Consider the following 24,272-nt stretch of genomic DNA (forward strand, 5'->3'; position numbering starts at 1 on the left):
AAGGCCCTTCCAGAAAAAACGTCGTCGTATGCGATCATAAGTTCTCGAGACGCCTAAGTGCCCGGAAGTGGGGCATCATGAAACTGGACGAGGACGTCCCTGCGCAGATGATGCCGGACAACGAGCAGGAGTTCTGGACCGTCGGGGTGCATGTTGCGGCGGTAAAGAACGTTGTCATGAAGCAAGAACATGTTGAGTGAAGGGTCGATGGTGCCGGATTGCAGACGGTCAATAATAGAGAGCAACGATGGATCTCTACCTTGTTCGTCGGCCACATGGATGAAGTCTGTTATCGCCAAGACACAGGTGTCGGGGTCTGTTTCAGTGGAGTCGGGTGGTTCAACGGGATGGCGGGAGAGGCAGTCGGCGTCGTTGCGTAACTTGCCAGATTTCTACACTACGGAGAACATGTACTCCTGTAACCGTAATGGCCAACGGCCGAGCCTTCCTGTGGGGTCTTTAAGTGTCGAGAGCCAGCAGAGCGCATGATGGTCTGTTATGACCACGAACGCCCGTCCATATAGGTACGGACGGAATTTCGCGACAGCCCAGACGAGAGCTAGGCACTCCCGCTCAGTAATGGTGTAATTCTTCTCCGACGGTGACAGAAGACGACTAGCATACGCGATCACACGGTTGACTTCGTTCTGTGTTTTCTGTGTTTGGGCGAGGATAGCACCAATGCCATGGCCGCTTGCGTAGGTGCGAAGTTCTGTTCTAGCCGCCGGGTCAAAATGAGCCAGCACAGGTGGTGAAGTGAGGGCAGAAATCAACGACGCAAAGGAAGTCGCTTGTTCCGCGCCCCAAGAAAAGGCCGCATCCTTTTTGAGTCGGTCCATGAGGGGTCGAGCAATGTCCGCGAAGTTGAGAACAAAGCGGCGAAAGTAGGAGCAGAGCCCAAGAAAGCTGCGTACTTCTTGCGTGGACCGTGGAACCGGGAAGTCGCGGACGGCACGGACCTTGTCAGGGTACGGTTGTACGCCAGTAGCGTCGACTAGGTGTCCAAGTAATTTGATCTGGCGGCGCCCAAAGGTGCACTTAGATGAATTGAGCTGGAGGCCAGAACGCCGAAATATGTCGAGAATGGCCGACAGACGAGGGAGGTGGCTGTCAAAGCTGGGCAAGAAAATGATTACGTCATCCAGATAACAAAGACAGGTTGACCATTTCAGACCATGTAGAAGAGTGTCCATCATGCGTTCAAAAGTTGCAGGAGCATTACACAACCCAAAAGGCATAACCTTAAATGGGTAGAGGCCGTCGGGTGTGATGAATGCGATCTTCTCGCGGTCGCGCTCATCGACGGCAATTTGCCAGTATCCCGAGCGGAGGTCTAGCGACGAGAAATATTTGGCACCATGGAGGCAGTCGAGCGCATCATCAATTCGTGGAAGAGGATACACATCCTTCTTCGTTACCCCATTGAGATGGCGATAATCGACGCAAAACCGCCAGCTGTTGTCCTTCTTCTTCACAAGCACTACAGGGGATGTCCAGGGGCTAGAAGAAGGCTCTATCACATCTTTATCAAGCATTTTATCAACCTCCTTTTGGATGACTTGGCGCTCAGAGTGAGAAACTCGGTAAGGGTGCTTGTGAAGGGGGCTGGCGTCTCTAGTGTCGATGCGGTGGGCCACGACTTGTGTACGGCCTAATGGAGTGTTCTCAACATCAAATACGTCAAGGTACGAAAATAGGATACCACGGAGTGCTTCACTTTGGGACGGTAAGAGGTCGGGTGATATCATTTTATCCAGAAGTGCCTGGGTTGGCGCCGGTATGACAGGTTGGGTCATGGGCTCAGCGTCAGCAGGGAATGCAGAAACAGTACATTCTTCCAGAGGTGACAGTTCGGCTAGTGAAATTCCTTGAGGAAGAACATGGGTCGAAGTAGAAAAGTTAAGGACTGGAAGCAGCGTTCTGTTGTTGGCAACAACCACTATCGTATGAGGAAGCGCGATGTTGCGCGAGAGGATCAGGTCTGTGAGGGGAGCGACCACATATTCACTATCAGGGACTGGTGGAAATGGTGACATAAGGACGTAGGTAGCAGCCTGCGCGGGTAGTCGCAGAAACTCCATGGAACGTAGGCGAGTGTTACTTGATGCGGCGTAATCAGGACACAATGGCAGTTCGAGCCGCAAAATGCCAGTAGAACAATCGATGAGGGAAGAGTGGGCGCTCAAGAAGTCAATACCAAGAATGACATCATGAGGGCAAGCGTCTAGAACAGCGAAAAGAACTGAAGTGTGGTGACCGGCAACAGAAACGCGGGCAGTGCACATACCAAGAACCGGTGTTCGGGTGCTGTCAGCTACTCGCACAGTAGGAGAGACTAGAGCACTGCACGGGCTGATTTTTGCTGCCCGGGCCCGGCCCGGGCCCGTTTTTACATTGGGCGGCCCGCCCGAGCCCGATCAAAACATTTATGGTGAGACCCGGGCCCGGCCCGGAAATAATCTACGTTACCCGCCCGGCCCGGCCCTCCACCCCTTTACCTTAAGCCCGAGCCCGGCCCGAGCCCGGCTCGAAACCGGCCCGAACCCTGCCCGAGACCGAAAAATACATGTTTTTCAGAGTTGAGAAGCCCGAGAATAACTCGCAGAAAGCCCGAGCCCGGCCCGGGCCCGCATCAAAAAACCCAAGCCCGGCCCGGGCCCGAGTCAAAAAGCACACGCCGTGCCCGAGCCCGGCCCGAGCCCGAGCCCGGCCCGAGCCCGTGAAAGAACTGCTCTACCCGGCCCGGGCTTTCGGGTAAGCCCGAGCCCGTGCAGTGCTCTAGGAGAGACGGCAGGTGTCAGCACTTTGCGTAGGCGGCGTCGGAGCGTAGAACTCAGTACAGATATGTGGGCGCCAGTATCAATGACAGCAGTAACGGGCACACCGTCAACGAGAACACCGAGCAAATTGCGTCTGGAAGTAGGGTTCAATAGAGGTTTTGCGGTCCTTGTCGTCAATGCAGCCTCACCTCGCGGAGCTGCACTGGCTAGTTTCCCGGGTAGTGACCAGAGGAAGCCGGAGAAGGAGAGTGACTGCGTTGAGGGGAGCGCGACTGGCGAATTTGAGGGGACGGCGATGGGCTGGGCCATCCTTGTGCGGCAACATCGGCGTAGGTCGATTTAGAGCACGTAGACAGACGGTGAGGATCACGGGCCGGAAATTGGTCGTCGAGAAGAGATGTGCTATAGTACTGGCCACGATGTTGGCGGCGGTCACCAGGGAAACTTGGTCGGTAATTCCGATGATTGCGGCAGTAGCGTGAAATGTGGCCGACGCGAGAGCAAGAAAAACAGATTGGGCGGTCGTCCGGCGTCCTCCACTCAGATGGGTTTCGGTAGCGGGGTGTGAAGCGGGGAGCAGAAGCGGCAGCATCAAGAATTGGGGCGGCGTGGTGTTCATTGTGAGGACCGGAAGGGCACATGGGCGGAGGAGCATAACTGGTGGCTTTTGGAACTAGGACGCCCATATTTGCAACCTCTTGACGGACGACGGCCTGAATGAGGGATATTGTCGCCAAATGGTCGTGACCAGGTGCCTGGTGAGCGGCTGGAGCCATGGCTTCGAGCTCCCGGCGAACAATCCTGGCCAAGTGGTTAGTCGTCGAGAACGGAGGGGTCGTCATGAGATCTTCGCACGAGGAGGTCGCAGCTGTGTTCGGGAGTCTGTTAAAGCGCTGAGTAATCCGTATGCTTTTTGCTTGTTCAAACTGCCTGCATTCTGTGATGATGGAGTCAACGGTGGTGCAGTGCTTACACAGAAGTATGTTGAAGGCATCGTCAGCTATGCCTTTCAACACGTGGCCAACCTTGTCCGCCTCTGGCATGTCTTTGTCAATTGTGCGGCACAAGGCTAATACGACTTGGATGTATGCGGCGTACGATTCCGTGGACGTCTGAGCTCTGGCCGCCAGCTCGTGCCGGGCTGTCATTTGTCGCGCGGCCGATCGACCAAACAATGCGCGCATCTTCTCCTTGCAGACGTCCCAACTCGTCAGTTCTTCTTCGTGCGTGTTATACCACGCGCGAGCCGTGCCCCGTAGGTAAAAAATGACGTTGGCGAGCATTAGGGTCTCATCCGCCCTGTGGTGCTTGCAGACGCGTTCGTACAATAAGGGCCAATCGTCGACGTCATTGTTGTCCGTGCCGCAAAACGTGCCGGGGTCGAGGGGTTGCGAAAGGACCACGGTTGCTGGAGCCGCGGGCGCGGGCTGCGATGACTGCGTACTGCTCTCAGCCATAGAGGCAGAAGAAACGTGGCGTCCGCTCCGAAGATCCATAACCGGGTAGAATAGAACCCGCAACCTCCACCAAAAAGATGTTACGGGGAGTATTTAATTACCGGTAAACGGCTAGCGCTTGTCTAGTCAAGACTGCACAGAGCGCACAGGTTCCAGCAGGTTTCAGTCTGACAGAAGAGCCTCTGACCCAGCCCCACTACAACGTCTTTGTCTTTGCCATGGCTCGTGACAATATATATATATATATATGGTATATGTGCGCCACGCTCCGTCTTCCGGAAGCCGGCTTCCGGAGAACGCTTCCGGCATTTTGCCGGAATGATCCCCCGGCCGGTGCTTCGCCCACTCAGCATCATTCACTTCGTGAATATGCGGTTTTTCTGCATTCTTTTACATATCTTTGGATGCTGTGTCTTGAACGGATAATTTCGGTTAGGCCTACCCATGCATGATCACGCTTTTTTCTCGTGACAGCGGAATTAAATTTAGTGAATAATGCGGCTCTTCCCTCACCTATCAGATGTATCAAGTCCAATTTCTGGTCTTCCGTCCAGTGCAGACTTCTGATACGCTCAGTTGCAGGCTGGCTGTCCATGCTTGTCGTTCCGTGCGCGGGAAAGCGTTTGCGAAAATTGCGGTGTGTTGCCACATGTTTACATCAGGCGATGCCACCGATTGGCCAGTGCGAAGCGATATGGACAGCGTGACCGAGTTCGACCCGTTCCCCATCTCATTCTCTGTCGGCGGCAAAATTTACTACCTAGGTACAATAAGTCCCTACTGTCTTCATTAAGTGTGCACTGTAATTCTTTCTTGTTGGTTCGCGCAAGCGCATTACTGCGGCCGGGAAGTCCAGTCTTAGTTTAGGTTAGGATAAGACGGCATTCGGATTTAAGCCTAGACTTTGAGGCTCGCGTTTGTGCAAGCGGGCCCAGGTCTTGGATGCGGCGATTTCGGGGCGAACCGATGGAGACGCACGCGGTGGCAGGGACACGTCCTGTAGGTATGGCCGGCGTCGCCGCACTGAAAACAGAGGGGGCTGTGGTCAGGAGCGCGCCAGACATCACATTTTCTTGGCCTGGACTAGTTGATGAACGGTGGATTACGAAGCCTGAGACCAACTTCCGTCTGTCCCGCGGTAAGCACGGCGTTTGTGGTGTTATACAGTGATGGACGTCGTAGGGCTTCCGCAAAGGTGATCCGAACTAGCTCCTGTTGCTGTGGTGGCCCGTAGCGCTCAGGAACATGGATGGCTTGCCTGAACTTGTCTTGCACAATTTCTGCCACAGACAGTCGCGTGACCGGGGGTTCGACTGCTTGCATTTTATAGAGCTCTTCTGTAATGACAGCTCTGAAAAATTCTCCAAGGTCGCTGACGTCGCTTCCCAGGGTCACGTTAAGGATAGTACTCGAAAGTGCCGTTACGTTTCGGTTGTACTGCCTGGCGCGCTGTTGTAGTACCCTTTCCATTGCCGTGGCTTCAGCGAGAAAGTCTGCAAGCGTAGTCAGTTGGTTGCGGATAAAGCTGGCAAACATTTCCTGCTTTACGCCTTGCATTAGGTGCCCGACTTTTTTGTCTTCGGGCATTGAAGCGTCTGCGCGCATGCAGAGCCGATCCATGTCTTCAATATAGGTGGTGACGCTCTCATTAGGAGATTGAATTCTTGCCTTAATCACCAACTGTTGTGGGCGGCAAATAACTGCCGACGAAATTCGTCCCATGATTTCAATGTCGCCTCGTGGTGCTCGAACCACGTCTATGCGGAATCCTCGAGAGCGAAGTACACATTACGCAGCTTGCGCTCTTGGGATAAACCATTGAATTCGGCGACCCTTTCGAAATGGTCAAGCCAGTCTTCGACATCTTGAAGAGCACCTCCGTGGAAGACATTGGGCGTTTGCGGCTGATGCAAAAGGGTATCTGCATCGGCGCGCAAGCGCAGAAGTAGACGGTTGGTGCATCGTCCCGGTAGGATCAGGCAGCAGACCGTGCTGTGGCTAGAGCCCCTGAAGACGACGGCTGGTACGGACGTGCACAGGGGTGAGCTCTGTCGGGCTTGTCACTGGCGTCGAGTGAGGAGTACGCAGCGTCTCGGGCGATCATATCATTTACGCCGCACCTACACCAGAAAACGTCACGATGTTAACAATCGAGGCCTTGACAAAACGGTGTTCTTTTTAATCCAGGCTGACACTCGGATAGCGCGCGTTTCACTACGCACTTCGTCGTCATCGTACAAGTGGCCGGCGGCCACAGATGTCAGTCTATCTCGGGTCAATATTATACGGCAGTACAGCGCAAGCTCACTTCATTGAACCACGTAAAAGACTTTGCGTAAGCGCCGCTCATATCAAGATATGAGCCGAGCTCCTGATGCGTCGCGAACGTGTGCACCGGGATCGCACGAACATCTTCGAAGTGTTCGACAAAAACAAGCTTCAGAGGCGATATGGCTGTATAAACGTACACTCACCAACTGAAGAACACAAAAACAACAGTTTGACGTTTGGGCGCCCAGTACGGGTGCCTTGTTCACAATGAACGAATGCATGGTGATCTTTATTATATATGCGGCGGTAGACGTAAGGCGCTTGCGTACAACTCAGGGAGGGGACCCCGTGTCCGGTTTATTGTGTTAGTCGTAGATTGTATGCAAAATGATTCGAGAAGCAATCGCGATGATAATTTCTTCTCTCTTTCGATGATGGAAGCCGAATGCCAGTTAATACTGTGACCAGTCTTCTCGTGATGCTCTGCTAGGGCGCTGGAAACCGTGTGTCCTTTGGCTACATCATTGCAGTGCTGCTGTAGCCTTCTTTTAAAGTTTCCCGTCTCGCCTACGTAGCACGCCTGGCAGTCCTGGCAAGGAATTTTGTAGATGACGCCGGGATAATTTTCTTTTTCGAGGCTGTTATTGACTCGGACGAGTTGTTGTTTTAGTTTGCTTGAAGGGACGTGGCAGATTTCTACATCATAATCTTTGAAAATTCTTGATATTGACTCGCTCACGCCTCGTGCATAGGGGAGAGACGCCCGTTTCCTTGGTCCCATCGACCTGATAGGGGGTTCAGCAGTACGCTTTTCTTCAGTCTTTATAAACTGGTGGGGGTAGCCATTGCTGACCAAATCCTGCGTCACCCTCTTCAACTCAGCTCTGCGTGCGTCAGTAGTCGAAAACAATCGGAATGCACGGGTGCAGGAAGCAGAGAAAGCAAGGCTACACTTTCTGTTGAATAATAATTTGCCCTCCGTAGAAGCTCAGCATCTACGGCACTTAAACGCAGAGGACGCGGTGGCAGGTTTGGTTGCCGCAGGTGGCAGCGCCATTCCGCAGGCCGTGGAGTAGAAAAACAAGCACACGCCCCACTTTGTGGGCATGTTAAGTAACCCCATCTGTTGAAACCAAGGCGTCTTACGGCACCCTTTGTTTGATTTCTGACAATGCGGTCCGGTGTTCCATCGCTGCATTTTAGGCGGTCGATTCTTGCCAGAAGCATTCAAGACGCTAGATTAGGAAGGATCATGTGTGTTTGTTAACAAGGAATATCTTATCAACCAGTAGTTTACAGGTGGTAGAGTTCTCTTTTGCAGTGCTGGTGATGACCTACAGGAAATATTTGAAGACCTCGACCAGTAAAATATAAGTGTAGCTCTATAGAGTAATGTGCAGAAACTTTTAGGTCATCTTCTATTGCCGCAAAGGCTTCAAAGCAAAGCGCTAGGCTAGTTTATGATGTTACGTGTTCATCGTTTCTTGGCTCTTATTCATAAACTATTTCCCACTTCTCTACTCGACTATAAAGAAAGAGTTTGTCGTTGATAGTAAGCTTGTTGAAACAGTCACCGACCACTTTCTTCCGGCGAAGTAGTCACACGGGATGGTTGTGCTGCAAAATAATTCTCTAGACAATTAAAATTAGATTCAGGAGAATTTCACCGTACTTGCAACTCATGAAGAACCGCTTACCGGTGTTCACGTAAAAAAGTACGATATCCATCAGTACGATATCCATCCAACATCACCAGGCGTGGCGTGGAGCATATAACCAATTAATTATCACAGTTACTAAATAGATGCCAAAAGAACGCAGTTGAATTTTGTGGTGGTTGAGGCGTGCCTCGTAGCTTAAGCATGGGTGTTCGCCTGATATGCTCTCCCTGAACCACTCCCTTTTTTCACCCGTGGCGGGATGGAGGGACGACTTCTCACTGCGCACCCGGGAAGCCCAATGGGCAGTTTCAGTGGCCAATTGTAGTCGGGAATTGTGCCCTCGTGTTTCCCACCGCGGTGGTGCAACCGCCGCGACCGGCAGAGCGGCCGCGCATAGAAATCTCTTCAGGACTGCACATGATGCGTGCCCGTTTTCACTACCGTCCGCGGCCACTTCTGGTGTTGCTCGCACTTGAGCTCGTCTACGGTGTCTTGCATCAAACGTTAAACCGGGGAACGGTGCCTTGTGCTTGTGTGTGGTCTTACTACACCGAGCCGCCCACTCATCGGAGACTCGAGCCAACCAATATTGCTCTATATTCTCGCGACTGGGGTCGGAGGTCATCGCGAGAGTACACAGCATAGCCACAGGGGCATGTCTTCTGTGGCAGCGTTTTGCGAAGTGCCATCTGTGCTACGGGAGTAGCAATGTTCCAGCGGCACCGTTTCTGTGGTGCCACCTTAGAGTGAGAGCCACTTTGCTTTCCGGTTAACCAGGCACCGAGGCCCCTGTGCATTGTTTGGTGCCGCCCGAGGTAACTACACCTCTCTTCGTTAACTTTGGGCAATAGTGTGTTTTATTGCGCTGCCGTGTTCTGCGCTCTTTGGAGGCTAAGTGCTTGCGTGCAGCGGCGTGCTTTCGATTGCGCGAAGCGACCACTGACGTGGCCATGCGGCTCCCTAAGTCAGTGCTCATGGTTCAGTACTACTGTGAGATACGAGACAGCACAATTTGACGACACTAGAAGATGAACTGAGGTCACGATTAAAGAAATGCGCACATCGGAAGGAGTCAGCTGACGCAAGACAAGGGAAATTGAAGATCGCTACCTTTCGACAAGAAGTAGATAAAAAATGGGTTGATTTCTATGTTCATGACACACTATTCAAATTGGATGACACACTGTTCGATTGATTTTATTTTACTTACCATTAGCCGTCACTGCTGTATAGCCCTACTTACGCCATTCGTGCTCACGAAAGATTACCGCAATTGATTTTGCGAGTCGGCTGTCGGTTGCACCAGTGGTGTTGGTAATGCAGCTGGCACCAGATGGAGCTTGTTCTCCGGCTAGATCAACGCAGCCGCTGCACGTTTGATTGCGTTCGTTGTGACGGCCGCGTTGGCGCAGTGATGTATTTTTTGCCTAGTCTAGTGATTTTACATGGAAAAATAAGCTGGTATCAAGAATCGACACCACAGCTTGGTGAGTCTGCTGTCGGGCTAGGCGCACACTCGCACAGTTGCGAGTGTGTGCCGCGTCGTGTCTTTCTCTTGTCCGTGTTTTTTTAACGCCTAAAACCATTTCTAGTCGATACCAAGTTGTTGTGTGAGCGATAAAAGAAAGCAAATTACGTTGCAAGCAAATAAAGCATCTCATCCGCTTACGAATAAAAAGTTTCACTGACAACAATGGAATATCTCAACTATGTGCGAGACCTACGTTGCTCAAGCACGAAGGTCCGCTAGTTACAGAAGAAATAGCCGGTGCGATGCTAGCTGCGTTTCACATGATAAAAATTTTAAGGTGCCAGGATGCGTAGCATCAATAACGAGACAAAGAACGAGACAGTAGCTTTTCTGAGAGGTCTGCTCGCATATCGCTGCAAACCTTTCTCGCAACTCGTAGGGTAAGATCCCGAAGAAAGTTCTGCTGGCTATCACAGCCACTGTTTCACTGTTCGCGCGTAGCTGCAACTTCTTCCGCGTGATAAATATTGTGCCTAATTGCGTAGTGGAATGTTGACATGTAGGAAGCCGTGGCACTGACCTAGAAGCCATAAACAGAAGGTCAAACAGAAGGTGAAACACACGGATAGCCTGAAATTCCTGATGAAACAGGAGCTGATCTGGAGTAAAAGTTGTTTCTGGTATTTTTAAAGATACACTGAATGGGGGATGTCGATAGGACCATTTATAGACTCGGTAGGCAGCGCGGTAAACGACCTGTAATTGTTTATCTGGAATAACGCGATGAAACCGAAAGGATCTTTTATGTTTATTCAGAATGGTTATTCGCTAGCTGTAAAACAAACAAAAGCTACCCTGGAAAAATTCTAAGGTTAAAAAAGCTTGGGGCGAAAAGGTAACTTTGCTCCATGATAAGCTTAAAGTGGATGTTGAAATCTTTGTGTGGGAGGAGACTAGCGGTAAACTAGTGAAAACAGAAAAAACAAGGTAAAGGGTCACAAACGGGAAATAAACGTAGCCAATCTCAAACATGGAAGGGATGTTCGGTATCAAATAAGCAACTGCGCATGATGAAAATTAGCACACGTGGTAAACGAAATATAACTGATTCATTATAAATAGCTTTAGTTCAACATGATCCACATATCACAGTTATTACGGAGACGTGGCTACGCGATAAGGTAGATGAAGACATTTTCCCTGTTGATTACGAAGTATACCGTAAAGACAGGGCTTCACGAGGAGGAGGTGTTGCTGTACTCATTAAAAACAACGTTGAATCTTCCTTATTGGTTGATATGACTGATATTGAGGGCTTATGTATCAAGCTCTCATGCTGGGATTATCAAGTTATCTTGAACGCGTTATACAGACCCCCTGATGTAGCTCCGGATTACTTGAGAAAATTTGAAGCTCAGAAGGCGCACTACTTGAAATCCAAATCTTAATCATTGGCGATTTTAACCTACCTGGTGTTAATTGGGAGGGACTACAGGCCCTTGAAGGTTATAACAGTCACGTTAACATTGTTCCAAACATCATGCTAGCACACAACCTAATGGAAGTTGTGCGTGAGCCAGCCCGAGAATTGGGAGCGTGTAAATAGGTTTTAAATTTATTGCTTCTTCCTATAAATTTTCCAATTTTACGGTCTCTGTAGAGCAGGGACTTTCCGACCATCATTTTGTTAGTGTTTTCTTGTCACTTCGCTCTCAAAGTAAGCAAGCGAAATCATTCTGCTTAGTTAAGAGTTATTCAGGTGCTGATCACGCAAGCACTTTAGAACACATGAATAGTTGCCTGTTTGATATCAATCACAATGATGTCAATGTTCTTTGGTGTCAGTTTCGAGATATGTGCCTCGATATGTGCCACGAGAATCGCCTGGAACTGAGTATAGAGAAATTAGATAATTTAGGATAAACAATTTGTGAAGTTTTTGATGAAGCCTTAGGTGAAACATACTTTTTGGTGATATTGTTCGCGCGCTTCATGCTCGCAAACGAACTGTTGAGTTCAGTAATGCGTGCTGCATTTTTCTCTAGGCTCAAGATAAATCTATTGAACGTTGTTATCCTCAACGACTTCGACAGCATCAAGAAGTTCTGCAATACAAAGGAACTCCTATGGCGTTCATCCACTTTCGTTGGTTATCGCGACTGCTACAAAGGTAATATTGTCTAACCTTCAATGTAAGAACGTGTTTAAAGAGTAAATTCATAGGTGAGCCAGAAAGAAAACCTCTTTCTGAAGCACACGATTCTCTACTGTGGGTGTTGGGCGGATGTTGAGCGAAAGTTGAGGGAGGAGGTGGGGCACTAATAATCTCTAGCTCTAATTGATCTTCCGAACCTGAGTTAAGATTTAGATACTTCGGTAATGATAGCAACCTCGCCCTCTTCAATAAGCTACCTTTACAGCCGAAGAAAAACTCGCGCTGACCCAGGCGTCAAACATGCGACCAATGCGTTACCAAAGGGGTTTACTATATTATCTCTAGACAATAAATGGGCTGTTATTGGGTTTTCAAAGTATTTTGTCCTTCCGTGAGAGTGTTATTGGCGCTGTTATACCGGAAAGAATTCTAGAGAAACGTTACAGCTTCAAGAGCGTCCAGTTATTTGATAATTCTGCATCACGCGTGAGTCTGCTAGCCTCCTGGCTAACGAGAGTGGTACGGCGACTTCTCCAGATTGGCAGCAATCTTTGGCCATAAGGAAGCAATCTCAACAGGTTCGTGAACATTTTTTAAACTTCGAAGCTGGCTTTTAGTGTTTGCTGGCATTTCTGTAACTACAGATGTCTCCGTAGCCTGCTAGTACAACGTACTCTAAAATCGCTCGCACCATGTCAGTCCTGCTCCTAGGGACCGAAACTAGTTCCCTCTATTGCGGACTGTTGCCTGCAGGCAGCATACTGCAAAAGAATTTTTTTTGCTGAGATTCGGCATTGAAGCATGATGTTTCTCGCCAAATGCCTTCGGACAACACTGAATGACCGGTAGCAAGTGCCATTTGTTGCTTCATAGCAGGGACATCAGAAGAGCAAGAATATGTTTCGCACGCGGCTCGCATTCGTTTGAAAGCATGGTCAAAGGAGACAGACCGATGCAAGATCTCCGGTGGTAGGGCTGTTACAAACCAGGTGCAAACCAAATGAAATGCACACCCGTGGGTCACTCGTGGTGAGAGCTGTCAGTACAAATTTCAAATGAAGTCTTAGGTGCTTTGCAGTAAAGCCCACATCCAGTTTTCTGGCTGGTGTTTCCCTCTAGTGCTGAAAATGTTTACTTAGGAATATATTTCCTTTTCGTTGAAGAAGCTTATGCTTGATGTGTTCTGCACATTCATGTAGAAAATGAACATTTTTCTGGTATGTATATATGCCGTCCTTAAAGGGCTAAGTACCTGTAATTGTGAACTAAGATTTAGTTGGCGGTGCACTTGTGATACGTGCAAAATCGAACATTCTCCAAGTTATCAAATGAATTTTATTCTGGCGCGGTAGTAATAAACTCTGACCACGAGGATGCATGAGCGCGTCCTCAATACGCTCTAATAATACTGAAATCAGAGAAGAAGTGGGTATCGCTCAGGCCATAATTTCCCCCAAATGTAGATACGTCATCAGTGACTCGCATTCGCCAACAGAAACTACGCGCGAGCAAGACTATCGGCTCAGGCTGCTAACACTCTTCATGGAAAAGCCCAGCTCATATCGTCAGAGGATTTCGAAGCGAGATACATCATTTGGTTCCCAGTCCACACCTGCTGCGAGTCCCCCGCTCGGAACCTCAACGAGGAAGCCCACCGCGTCACCCGAGGTCCCTTTTACCGTGCTAGCAAAGAAGCTTCCTCCGAAAGAACGGGAGGAGAGGCCTGGAAGGAGAGGGACAGTATGTTCAGATTATGTGACATCACCCGCTTCTACCAAAAGTCCAGGTGCAGATCCCCGCCTCATAACTGCAAATTAGACACATCTCAGGCGGTTGACTGAAGGCGACTACAAATCAGAGCCCTCTCCAACCTGTTGCACCTACATCGTATCTGCCCCGAACTGTACCAATATCACTTGTGTAAACTATGTAGGACAGAACACGCCACCCTAGAACACATTCTGTGGGAATGCGCAGATGTACAGGATTTAAATGCAGTCTCCTCAGAACAGCTTGGGGCGTGGTGGAAAGCCGCGCTGATATGCTCAAATCTGCAAGGCCAACTATGGGCCATCCAGCGAGCTCGAGAGGCGGCTGGGAGAAAGGGGCTCTTACCGCCCCTGACGCGGCCTAGGCCCAGGCCTCAATCCACTGGCTCCTTCAATAAAGTTGATTCACTTACTCACTCACTATTCTGGCGCTGCCAAGGGCACCCTTCACTTACTTAATGCGCACGAATATATTTCACTGAAGTTACTTTTTCAGGTGTGGGTTCCCTGAATGGGGAAGCTTGGTCAGCAAACAGGAAATTCTGTTTGAGCATGCTGCGGGACTTGGGCTTTGCAAAAACTGCTATGGAGGACCGTATGATGGTAAGCTACGTGTTCTATCACATTAACTGCGACTGGCAACATACAATAGTTAAGGTTCCTTTTGACCCTGGATGCTTTACATAGTAAGTCACTGTACTCTACATCACTGCGGTTTCGAAGTTAACAGTTGATTGGACAGAGTGCTGCGCTGAAATTTCATCTGTGTGTCCGAATTGTGCCTGCTTGCCACTCAGAAGCTTCATATGAAATTATTCTCCATGAACAATGTATACAAGGAACTAGTAGCCAGAAAAAGCTACTGAAACCAAAATTTCGAAGTCACCGCTCCACGAACAGGCGCCGATTAAATCCCATCATGTCACTGACTGGCAATAAACGTCCGGTTCACAAAGGTTATGCAGGAACATCAGAAAAAAGTGTTTTTGAGCAGTGATGATGACTTACAGTTCGCCATTACCACAAAGCCGCTCCTGTTTTGGGAAACAAATTTGTCTGCCGGAAACGACGCAAGAGTGAAAGACTGGTAGCCGATGCCGCGTTTATGTTCCCGCGCAATCTCATCGGCATCTCCCAAATTTAGGCCCATCTGCTCAGGCCAAGGTAATCTCTTATTGATAAAGGTCGACTACATAGTATTTAAAGTGTCAAAGGCTGAGCTTAGAACGTTTCAAAAACTATCACTCCGCCACAACGACCTAAATAGGAAAAAAATTATAGAACTACATGACGTCACAAAGCCGTACCAGTGCTGTGGTTGCTGCGCAAATTCAAAAATAGAAACGTTATCCCGGAATTTTCTTTCTCGCACTCAATGTACAAATTTAATGAAAATAGAAGTTGACAGAATACTTCTTTTTAGTCTAAACTAATTTAGTGGTTCTCTTTAGTGCCACTTTAGGTATGGATTTAGGACTAGCTCAGTTGTCAAGCCTTTTACAGTTCAGCGTGCTCTTACTTTTTTTTCTTCGTTCCGTATGGATGTACCTGCACTTACGTTCTCAACGCTCTGCTGATGGTAGGAAGAGTTCGGCCGCGTTGCTGACAGCATTGGTGAGACTGGTGGAAGGCCGCTTGACGTGAGCAACTACGTGATGCCGTGCGCCTTCAACAACATCGTGTCGTTCTTCTATGGCCGTCAGTTGACGCACGACGATCCAACTCGCCGCGAGCTCCACCGGGTGATGAAGAGAGTGAGCCTCGCGATGTACTCGGGGCCTTTTCACCAATTTCTACCATGGAAGCTGCGCAAGCTGCTCTCATACCTTCCTTTTACCAGAAACCACCGCATCGCGGAATCCTTGGCGCAACTAGAAGCCGTTTCAGAGTACGTGCACTTTACTTTTTCCACAAACGCGTATCATCCACAAATGAATTTCACCAGTACTATGAATTGGTACTGACCTAGAAACAGAGCACCCTTTTGAATGTTTTAGGCGGTCTAAAGAGGATTGCACATAAGTAACCTGAAATGTTTACCTGAAAAAAAAAACTGTGATCCAGAGGTGTGATACTACCATGATGACGTTCACGCAAAACAGAAAACGTCATTGTCTGGTTCAAGTTTTGCTATTTTCTAGTGCTTTCAGTTAAAGTCACCCGTAAGGAATAAAGTCGAGCCCGGATGTATCGAACACACATATAATGAATTATATGTAGTGTATATCGAACAGCTGTAGAATCTCCTCGAAAATCCTATGGAAACCTACACAGCTGGTGCACTGATATATAGAAGGCCCGTTCACTAGCACTTTCAATTTATCGAACGTGGCGCGCCGCCAAAAACCTCGAAGTGCACTTCTTAGTGCACATTGAGGCCTTCTGGCACCTGGAGGTGGAGAAGACAATGTGCTGTCAGTAGAGCCCCGTTGTGCTGTTCGGCTAGGCCGCGTGCTGCCTAGAACGTCAACATTCCTTCTTTCCGATTTTCGTTGCGTCATCGTGTGGGTTGAGTGCCTATTCGTGAGTTCATTTTCCGCAAGCGATGACCGCTGCAAGTGTAAATAATAGAATCAGCTTGGACTTTGCAATGAGGTTGAGAGTGATCCAGCAATTTTTTGCAGGTAAATAAAGTCTGCTTGCTTTTTTTCCCGAGCTGCGTACAGTAACTTGGCCGCCCGCGGACGCACCGATCGCGAAGCCGCCGATTGTCGCAGGGCCTATTATTTTATGTGTCGCATTTCCTATACAGGGTGTCCCAGCTAACACGCAGCACGATTAAAAAAAAAGAGGAAAGGCGTTACGTGAAACAAACCTAGTGCGTATTGGTTCCAGTACAGTGGAGTAGCCGCCAGTAATTTTATCGTTGCTGAGATTTATTTAGGTAATTGTAATTAATTATCTAACTCGAGAATTACTATCCGAGTTATCAAAGTGTCAATGAGAAGATTGTAGAGCAACATGAAAAACTCCCGATACAGCTTTCTGTTGCTCAATACCTGCTGCATAAATGTGTTTTTCCGAGCAGTGAAAGAAGCCCGCGAATGCACGCAGAATTTCCGCGTGACTGGCGAGCTCGAAGCATTTTGTGTGTATTCGCAGGCTTCTTTCACGCTCGGAAAAACACATTTATGTAGCATGTATTGAGCAACAGAAAGCTGTATCGGGAGTTTTTCATGTTGCTATACAATCTTCTCATTGACACTTTGATAACTCGGACAGTAATTTTCGAGTTAGATAAATAATTACAATTGCCTAATTAAATCTCGGTAACCAAAAAATTACTGGCGGCTACTCCACTGTACTGGAAACAATACGCACTAGCTTTGATTCGCGTAACGCCATTCTTCCTTTTTTAAATCGTGCTGCGTGATAGCTGGGACACCTTGCATATCGAACTTTTTGTGATCCCCTTCAGATTAGATATATCCGAGTTCGACTGTATTTTGAAGCAGCAAAAAAAAAGTGGGTTACATTAGCATATTTACAAGCTAACACTCGGTTATATTTTGCCTTAGCTTTTTCGTCGCCGTAACGCGGTTCTCATACAAATCTTTAATGCACTCACACAGCGATCTCACGCCTAACGATCTGAAGATCAATTTCTTAAGACACCTGGAGAATGTGTCATTGACCGGTTATTCAGTGGTGCTGACTATGAAAAAAGCAGCTTGGAGCTTGCCATGTTTTGTGTTGGCGATGACGAAATGGGCGGTAGCGACGCGGTGGGACACACTAAATGATCATTGCGAGTGAAAAGCACTATGACAACTAAAAAGAAGACACTCAAAAAGGGCCTGGTGCTTTCTTGCACGAGCAAATTATTCCTTAACATGACACAGGATAGGAATTTGTCCCGTTCCACTGTGAGTTCAGATTGCGGTTCACAGGTAAAAAGGGTAATATAGTCTAAAGTGAACAGACGAGGAGAATGTTGCCTGGCATTTTCAGAATATTGTTTGATAGTTAATAGGAATACTAGGAACGATTTATTAGCGATTTAGGAAGGTTTATGAATTGCGGTGTGGTCCGTGTAAGTGGTTGAAGGTATCTACAATGTGTAGTAGGAAATTAAACTAATGATTGTACGTTTCTTTACGGAGACGCTTAAGTTTATCTGCTGCATTCTTCTTTCTTTAAATCGTTGGTGAAATTTTCTTGAAAGAGGAAACGCGATGCTGTAACAGGATGCTACTTAAGCCTCTTTGGCTTTTCATGGGGCTAACACTCTTTGACTTCTGAAGGCTTCGTTGCTTGACAAGCCTCGAAACGTAAAGAAGTGTTTTCACATTTTGGCATAGAAAGATACGCTGAAAGGTAACAATTATGCACCGAAATTCTCGAATCTAGCATACATACCTAGATACTTCTTGGTAATAAAATGCAATTTTTGTTAGTTAAGTTTCCGTAATTATTTAAATTGCTACATTTATTGAACAATGGCCTACGGCAATGTTTTAATACTTGTAGTTTTGTAGTATGTGGGGAAAAAGGAACGTACCATGTTCTTGATTTTCCAGTGAAACCGTCCTTTGTAAGTAATGATGCCATTAGTGTTAAGAAAGCTTTAATGTCAATGTAGAAGATGTTTATTGAAGGAAATTCACAATAGTTTGTAATGCGAATTAGGTTACTGCATGTCGGAACCGTTGCAATATGTCGAATGATGGCCATTTGGACCGTAACAATTTACAATATTTACCTTACCTGTGGTTCCCCAAACTAGACAAAAAAATCAGTTGCGAGTAGAACAGAATAAAGCATATGTTTAGTTTTGCTTTCAACCGAAGTATCTATTTGCAGCGGCAAATTTCACCAGCAATCTCGTAAAGCTTCGTGCATATATGATTAACGAGGCATACGTAGTTCGAAAGCATACACAACGTAATGCTAAAAATATTGCGCTCATATAATATCTATATTTTCTTGTTACAGTATTAATACAAATTAAAGGGATAAATTGTCTATGCTGCCACAGAGAATCGTACAGCTGCTGTTTTTGTTGTAATGTGTTCAAGATGATTTTCATGGAATCATTCTGTAGTTTAGACAGGAGTGCAATGTAACGTAATAATTAGGAAGGAAGTTGGAAAAGTGCGCGGCACTGTCTTCCCCTTACATGGTGCATATCAATCTAAAGCCCAGATTTATTAAGTTGCTGCCATATATAATAATAAAAAGGAGTCCTGACAAGCTTACCGGTGCCCCCCCCCCCCAAACAAAGAAGTAAGCAACAACAACAAGAAAAAGTGCCAATAAGGCACATTGATCATCCCCTAAACAAACGCACTGCTTTCCATTTAAAGACTACACAAAGCCAAATGTTTACCGCGAATGCTTTAGCATGCAACCTTGTGAACGACAGTAGTGTGATGTACCGAACCGAAAGCGTTTACAAAATGTTTATAGTGCCTTATTGTAGCCATCTTTTGTCAATGTTATATAACACGACGTACATTCTCTTTTATATCTAGTAATACTGTTTTAGTGCGATACTGGGGACCAAATTTTTTTCTGATATAATAATGTTCTCACCAATACGCAGATTGTTAAACAACAAGACGGTTAGTGTTCTATATCAATATAGAAGACACCTGTTGTGGGAGAAATAGTAATGAATTTGGGCCTGGTTAAACAGTTGTGTTTACGTGGTTCTCTTTTAAGGAAGCAAGTTGGAGAAGCCCAGGAGGCGAACCTTGGAGACGAATGCAAAGACTTTATTCGTGGATATATGAAGAAGATAGAAGAAAGCGCAGGGGAATCAAATGCTTTATTTACTGGTAAGTGTTATGATTCATAAAGGATCCATTCACATCGCTGAAACGCAACCACTAATATAATCGGCTCCACTCTGCAGCAAAGCTGCAGATTAAGCCGCATGAGTGCAGGCTGCTTCAGCAACAGGTGGATGTCCACAACAAAGTGCTGCCTGCATTTTAAACGTCCGAAGACCTCACACTTCTTTGCTGTTTTGGCACACATCACATGCCTAATAGAATACCTCCTATTGGTATGGGTGAAAGAGAAGGGCGTAGCAACGAATAATACCCCTGTCACACTGGACGTTTTAATTCATCCAAACTGAATGGCATTCGCATCGAATGCCATTTGGCCGCTACACAGCGATATTTATTGTAAATAAAATCGAATGACTTCCGCAATCGAATGAGTTCGAGAAACTCACTCGGCTTCGCACTCGAAGCGAATGTTACTCTCCACCTCAGACACAATGTAAAATATTGCAAAGAGCGTTCGTAATTCGAGAAGCGTTCATATAGAAATTAGGAGCCCTTCCCCTGTCGAGAAAATGGGGGTAAGCAAAGCTTGTGGCAAGACGACGCATTCGCAGACGTTCCAATTTGTTTGCCCCAACCCAGGGTTAGCGGCTCTTCACTGAGGTTTGCCCTCAACATCGCGCTCCCGCAACTCGGGGTCGCGGCTCTTCGCTGACGTTTCGCTTGGGCTTCGGAAGCCCTCAGGCTAGAATCGGACCGCAAGCTTCGCTTACCCCATTTTCTCGACAGGGGAAGGGCTGGTGATTTTGTCTCTATGTGTCCCAAGTGTGACAAGGGTAGTTCCAGGGTGCGTTACAGGTCGCCGAGCCCACAGGGATATGTTGCATTGAACTTGGACCCTTTCTGCACTGTCGCCAGGATCGGCCCGCTTTTTAGCGTGATATCACCACCGCCGACACTTGTGTGCCTATAAAACTTCGCTGAAAAGGTAATTATTTTGCGTGTCTTAAGGCAGCTGTTGTTTATATATAGAGAAAAGATGTATGGCAGGCTGTCACAAAATGTTTGTTTACTGTCCACCTCAGTTCCGTCTGGCCGCCATCACTTTACTAGTCGGACCGTTTTCTTGGCTTATTGTGGCCAGACATTGTGAAACAAAAGCTTAAAAAAGCTTTATATGCGTGTTATTTCAGTGATGCGATGCCCCATAGTATATTTCAAATCTAAATAGATCGGCTTTTCAGGCACTCACAAATACTTTGTTGTACCTTTCTTGCCATGATCGCCATTGATATCATGACCGAAATGACATTATTTTCCTTTGTAACACCACCACTGGGTCGATTGGCACTTGTTGGACTGAATGCAATTTGAATTTAATGTCATTAAAAAGCACAAGTGTGTCGTGTCAGGGGTATAACACATTCACAAATAAAGCTTAGCGGAGCACAAGTTCACCTAAATGGCATCAATTGTCGGCGCCGGCTGGAAGCAGTGGGTGGTCATGGCGTTGAGTGCATTGGTTTCATGTCGGTTGATTGAAGTGCACACGAAGATAATGCGAAGATGTGATCAGCAATCAACATATATGTGATTGCCATATAAAACTACCCATTTTTCAAGCGAGAAGTTGCTTCGACGAGAGCATATTATAGAGATCATATCTTTAGGGCTTCATAGTGACGTTGCCGTCAGGCTATCAACGCTTTGACTTACTGACCAATCTGCATGCCAATAATTTTTAAGCATTTCGTGCTACTTGCAATTTATCGCACTAGCAGCCCGTAGTGGGAGCCTGGGAAGATATTATAGCGTCAGGTGCAGAAACAGAATTTAAAAAAATTCACCGACAGTTGCGATGCTTCCTAATGCGAAAATTGAGCGCAGCTCTATACGTGTTTTAATTTCGCGATATAATGCCTGGACACTCTGGCTCCTGCAGGACGTTGCAAACGGAGTGAAGTGTGGTGCGACTGCCTCGCTAATCAGGAGATAACTACAGGTAGTGCGTGGGTGACGCGTGGGCGCGACTCACAGCCGCGGCCGCGGACAGTCCTCTGCTCATGCAGCACTTTGTTTCCATATATGGTATCGGTGGACGCGCTCGCCGCATGCTTTATCGTTGGCAGCATCGGTGAGAGAACGGTGCGCGGAAACTCGGGTGCCGTCTCTGGAGCAATCGCAGCCGGAGAGCTCGTCTTGCGCGGCACTACGCGTTTCTTCTCACGCTTTTCGCCATACCCTCCTCCTCCGCTTTCCTCTCGCGCTCTCTTCGCTATCGCCGTCTTTCATCCACCGCTGCCGCTCCACGTTTCGCTCTTTCATCCTTGGCATTGCTCTTTCACTCGGTTACGAGGGACGCCGACGATCGCCGCAAGAACGGGCGCCTACGAGCTACGCTTCTGAAACTCTAATCCAACTGACGACTAAACACAGATGCTAATAATATATATCATGCGAAATGATGTGATGGAATCATTACAGTAATTCTCTTCTCCGTCGTCAGGTACCTTAATGCGGTTTTATTGAAGTTTTTGAATCACCTAGTTTTCTTTCATCATAGTACAGCATACATCTCTTTTAAGTTTAGCCAATGTACTGTACAAAACATTTTTGTAGCACGTATTAGTCATGAGATACGAAACTATCTCTGAATATATGTGCAGCAAGGAAAAACCAGTAGCCTATTTTCTCGCCTGTCAAGGTCGTGGTTGCGAAAGAGAAAAAAATCATACGCGCCTATTTTCATTCCCTAATGAGAAACCATTCTAAGGCCAGGACTGCACAAGTGTGCACTGGCTGCTCAGCTGCAACGTTTTCCCTAAATATGCCATTTGTTTAAGTGAACTAAACACACGTTAAGACTAAATAAATCGGTTCATTCTTCTAGCTGATGTACAATCAATTATAGTTGCCATCCTTATCATCATTATCCACGTTTAGTTTTGTTAAGGATAATACATAGGTATGGGGGTAATAGCAAACAACTAGGAGAACAAAGACAACCTTAAAAGCTTCGGACAAAACTCAGGCTGTGAATTCCCGTGAAAACAAAACTAAGAAGCACACTTACTGCAGCGCAAAAGCCAACCAGCACAAAAAGTATCAACCTGAACTATAAAGCACAATAATGCGCTGTAAGCTTTTCAAGAAAGTGATTGCAAGTTAGTGAGGAGCCTCAGAAATCTACCTGACATTCGACTTTGCAGACTTTAGTTATATATGGGAACAACACCGCGTTGTATGGTTGTACTGACCAAGGATACAAAGTGCTCAGAAATACGACGTTTTTCTCAGATCCCGTGGTTTGTCAACGTTAGCAGTTCTCGGTACCTTTTGACATGGTACCTAAAGCCACGGTTCTAGACTGGCCAATCAACATCCATGCGCTTTAAGAAAGTTACTTAATTTCACAACGGATTATGCAGGCTCAGGAGGATTATGTACCTTGTCTCGGTAGTGCTGAAGCTCAGGTCCAGGATAAGATAGTGCATCAGTAAGACGAAAGAAAAATTCAGTACTTTTGCCACAACAACTGCGCTGCTGTAATTGTGGACCCACAGCTTAAAAACAAGGCGTGCATCAAAGTTATAAACTTGGCACTTTCAGTAGCGAGATGCTTGTCACTTATACCACGCTCTTTTGTAGGGTACGTGCAGTCTATGTATCCCAACTCGCCTCTTCTGGAGGGAGTATTAACACTCGAGTCCTTCAACTCTATTGTGTGAAAAAAGTAACTGCAGTGTATTGCAGCTGGTTAGAGTTACTGCAGTCGTGCTGACTTACTTTACAGCATCTCCTTAGAGTAATTACAGTGATAATTTTATTCTACTGCAGTTGCTTCGGGCAGTTTCACCCCATGATTGTAAAGGAAAATATTAAACTCAATGATTGTTTCATAAAGTACAATTGGACGGTCGTGCAACTTCAAGGATTTGTAATTATGCCTAGGTGCGTAGCAGTGCACATTACAGGCTCCCCAGTGCATTGTGCGTAGACTGCCTACCGAATGAAACGCGATAATTGGTCTGCAAGGCGGCCTGAACTTTGTGCGCCATTGGTGGGTCTTGGGCGATCACTAGCGGGAGGGAGGGGGGGCGAAATTTTCATCACAATTGCGTCGCAGTACCCTAGCTTTTACCGCGTACTGTGCAAACGCCCGGTGTGTCACCGGCCGCCATGCGGTCTGGTTTTTCGCGTTTGAATCGCTAGTCAGTCTACGTTAACAGCCTAACATGATGCCGTCAGTGACGTGAAACTTTCATATATATGAGGGTGCTTTACAGGCTTTCGCAAACATGGTATGCAAAAAACACGCCTTTGGGAGCGGGGAATGCACACCGGCCACATATGTAGGCATAAGTACAATCCTTCAATATTGAACATCCAGGCACGTGTAATTTCTAAAACGAGCGTTTAGTCCCCGCTCTTTCACAAGCACGGACGAAGCTGCGTCTAGCTCACAAATGTTTCAAAAAGCACGAGAAATGCTGAAGAAAAAGACGAACAATTATTAGCCATATCACTTAAAATGTTACATGAATAAAAACAAGAACCTGTCATGAAAGACTTGCACACTTTATTGAGCTCCGAACAAGTTTTGGAAGCGCTGATGTACGGAATAAAGAAAGCCCAGTACACATTGACCAACAAAAGGGGCCACTAGTAATTGAAAACGCTTGCAGGGAAAGGAAGCTTAGCTTCAATCTCATAGTGCTTCTCTTACGAAAACAATCGTAGTATACCTGCACCACTAGCCATGAACATGCACAAGGGTATAAGAAAGTTTAAAGGGGAGCAATGTTTCTATCCCTATATCACAATATAGAACGAAGAACACAACATCAAATAAAAACTAAATTTGATTTTATAAGAGAAACCAGGAGACGTGTCAGTAAATAATTCTCTCAAATATATTATTTTTATTGATTAAAATTTTGTTTTGTGCAATAACTACCTGTGGGAACAGTGAC

At 47.0% G+C, this 24,272-nt stretch overlaps 1 protein-coding gene across 1 annotated transcript; it reads left to right on the forward strand.

The window, feature by feature from the left end:
- Positions 1–11,688: 11,688 nt before the first annotated feature.
- Positions 11,689–19,504, forward strand: LOC125947223 (uncharacterized). The gene is made up of 5 exons (XM_049671630.1): positions 11,689–11,810; positions 14,061–14,167; positions 15,148–15,452; positions 19,229–19,344; positions 19,422–19,504. Exons 2-5 carry the CDS (start codon positions 14,117–14,119, stop codon positions 19,502–19,504), a joined length of 555 nt encoding a protein of 184 aa, XP_049527587.1. The 5' UTR covers positions 11,689–11,810; positions 14,061–14,116.
- The last annotated feature ends 4,768 nt before the right edge of the window (positions 19,505–24,272 follow it).

This window comes from Dermacentor silvarum, chromosome 7, assembly GCF_013339745.2.
Source record: "Dermacentor silvarum isolate Dsil-2018 chromosome 7, BIME_Dsil_1.4, whole genome shotgun sequence".
In the NCBI taxonomy this organism is placed as follows: domain Eukaryota; kingdom Metazoa; phylum Arthropoda; class Arachnida; order Ixodida; family Ixodidae; genus Dermacentor; species Dermacentor silvarum.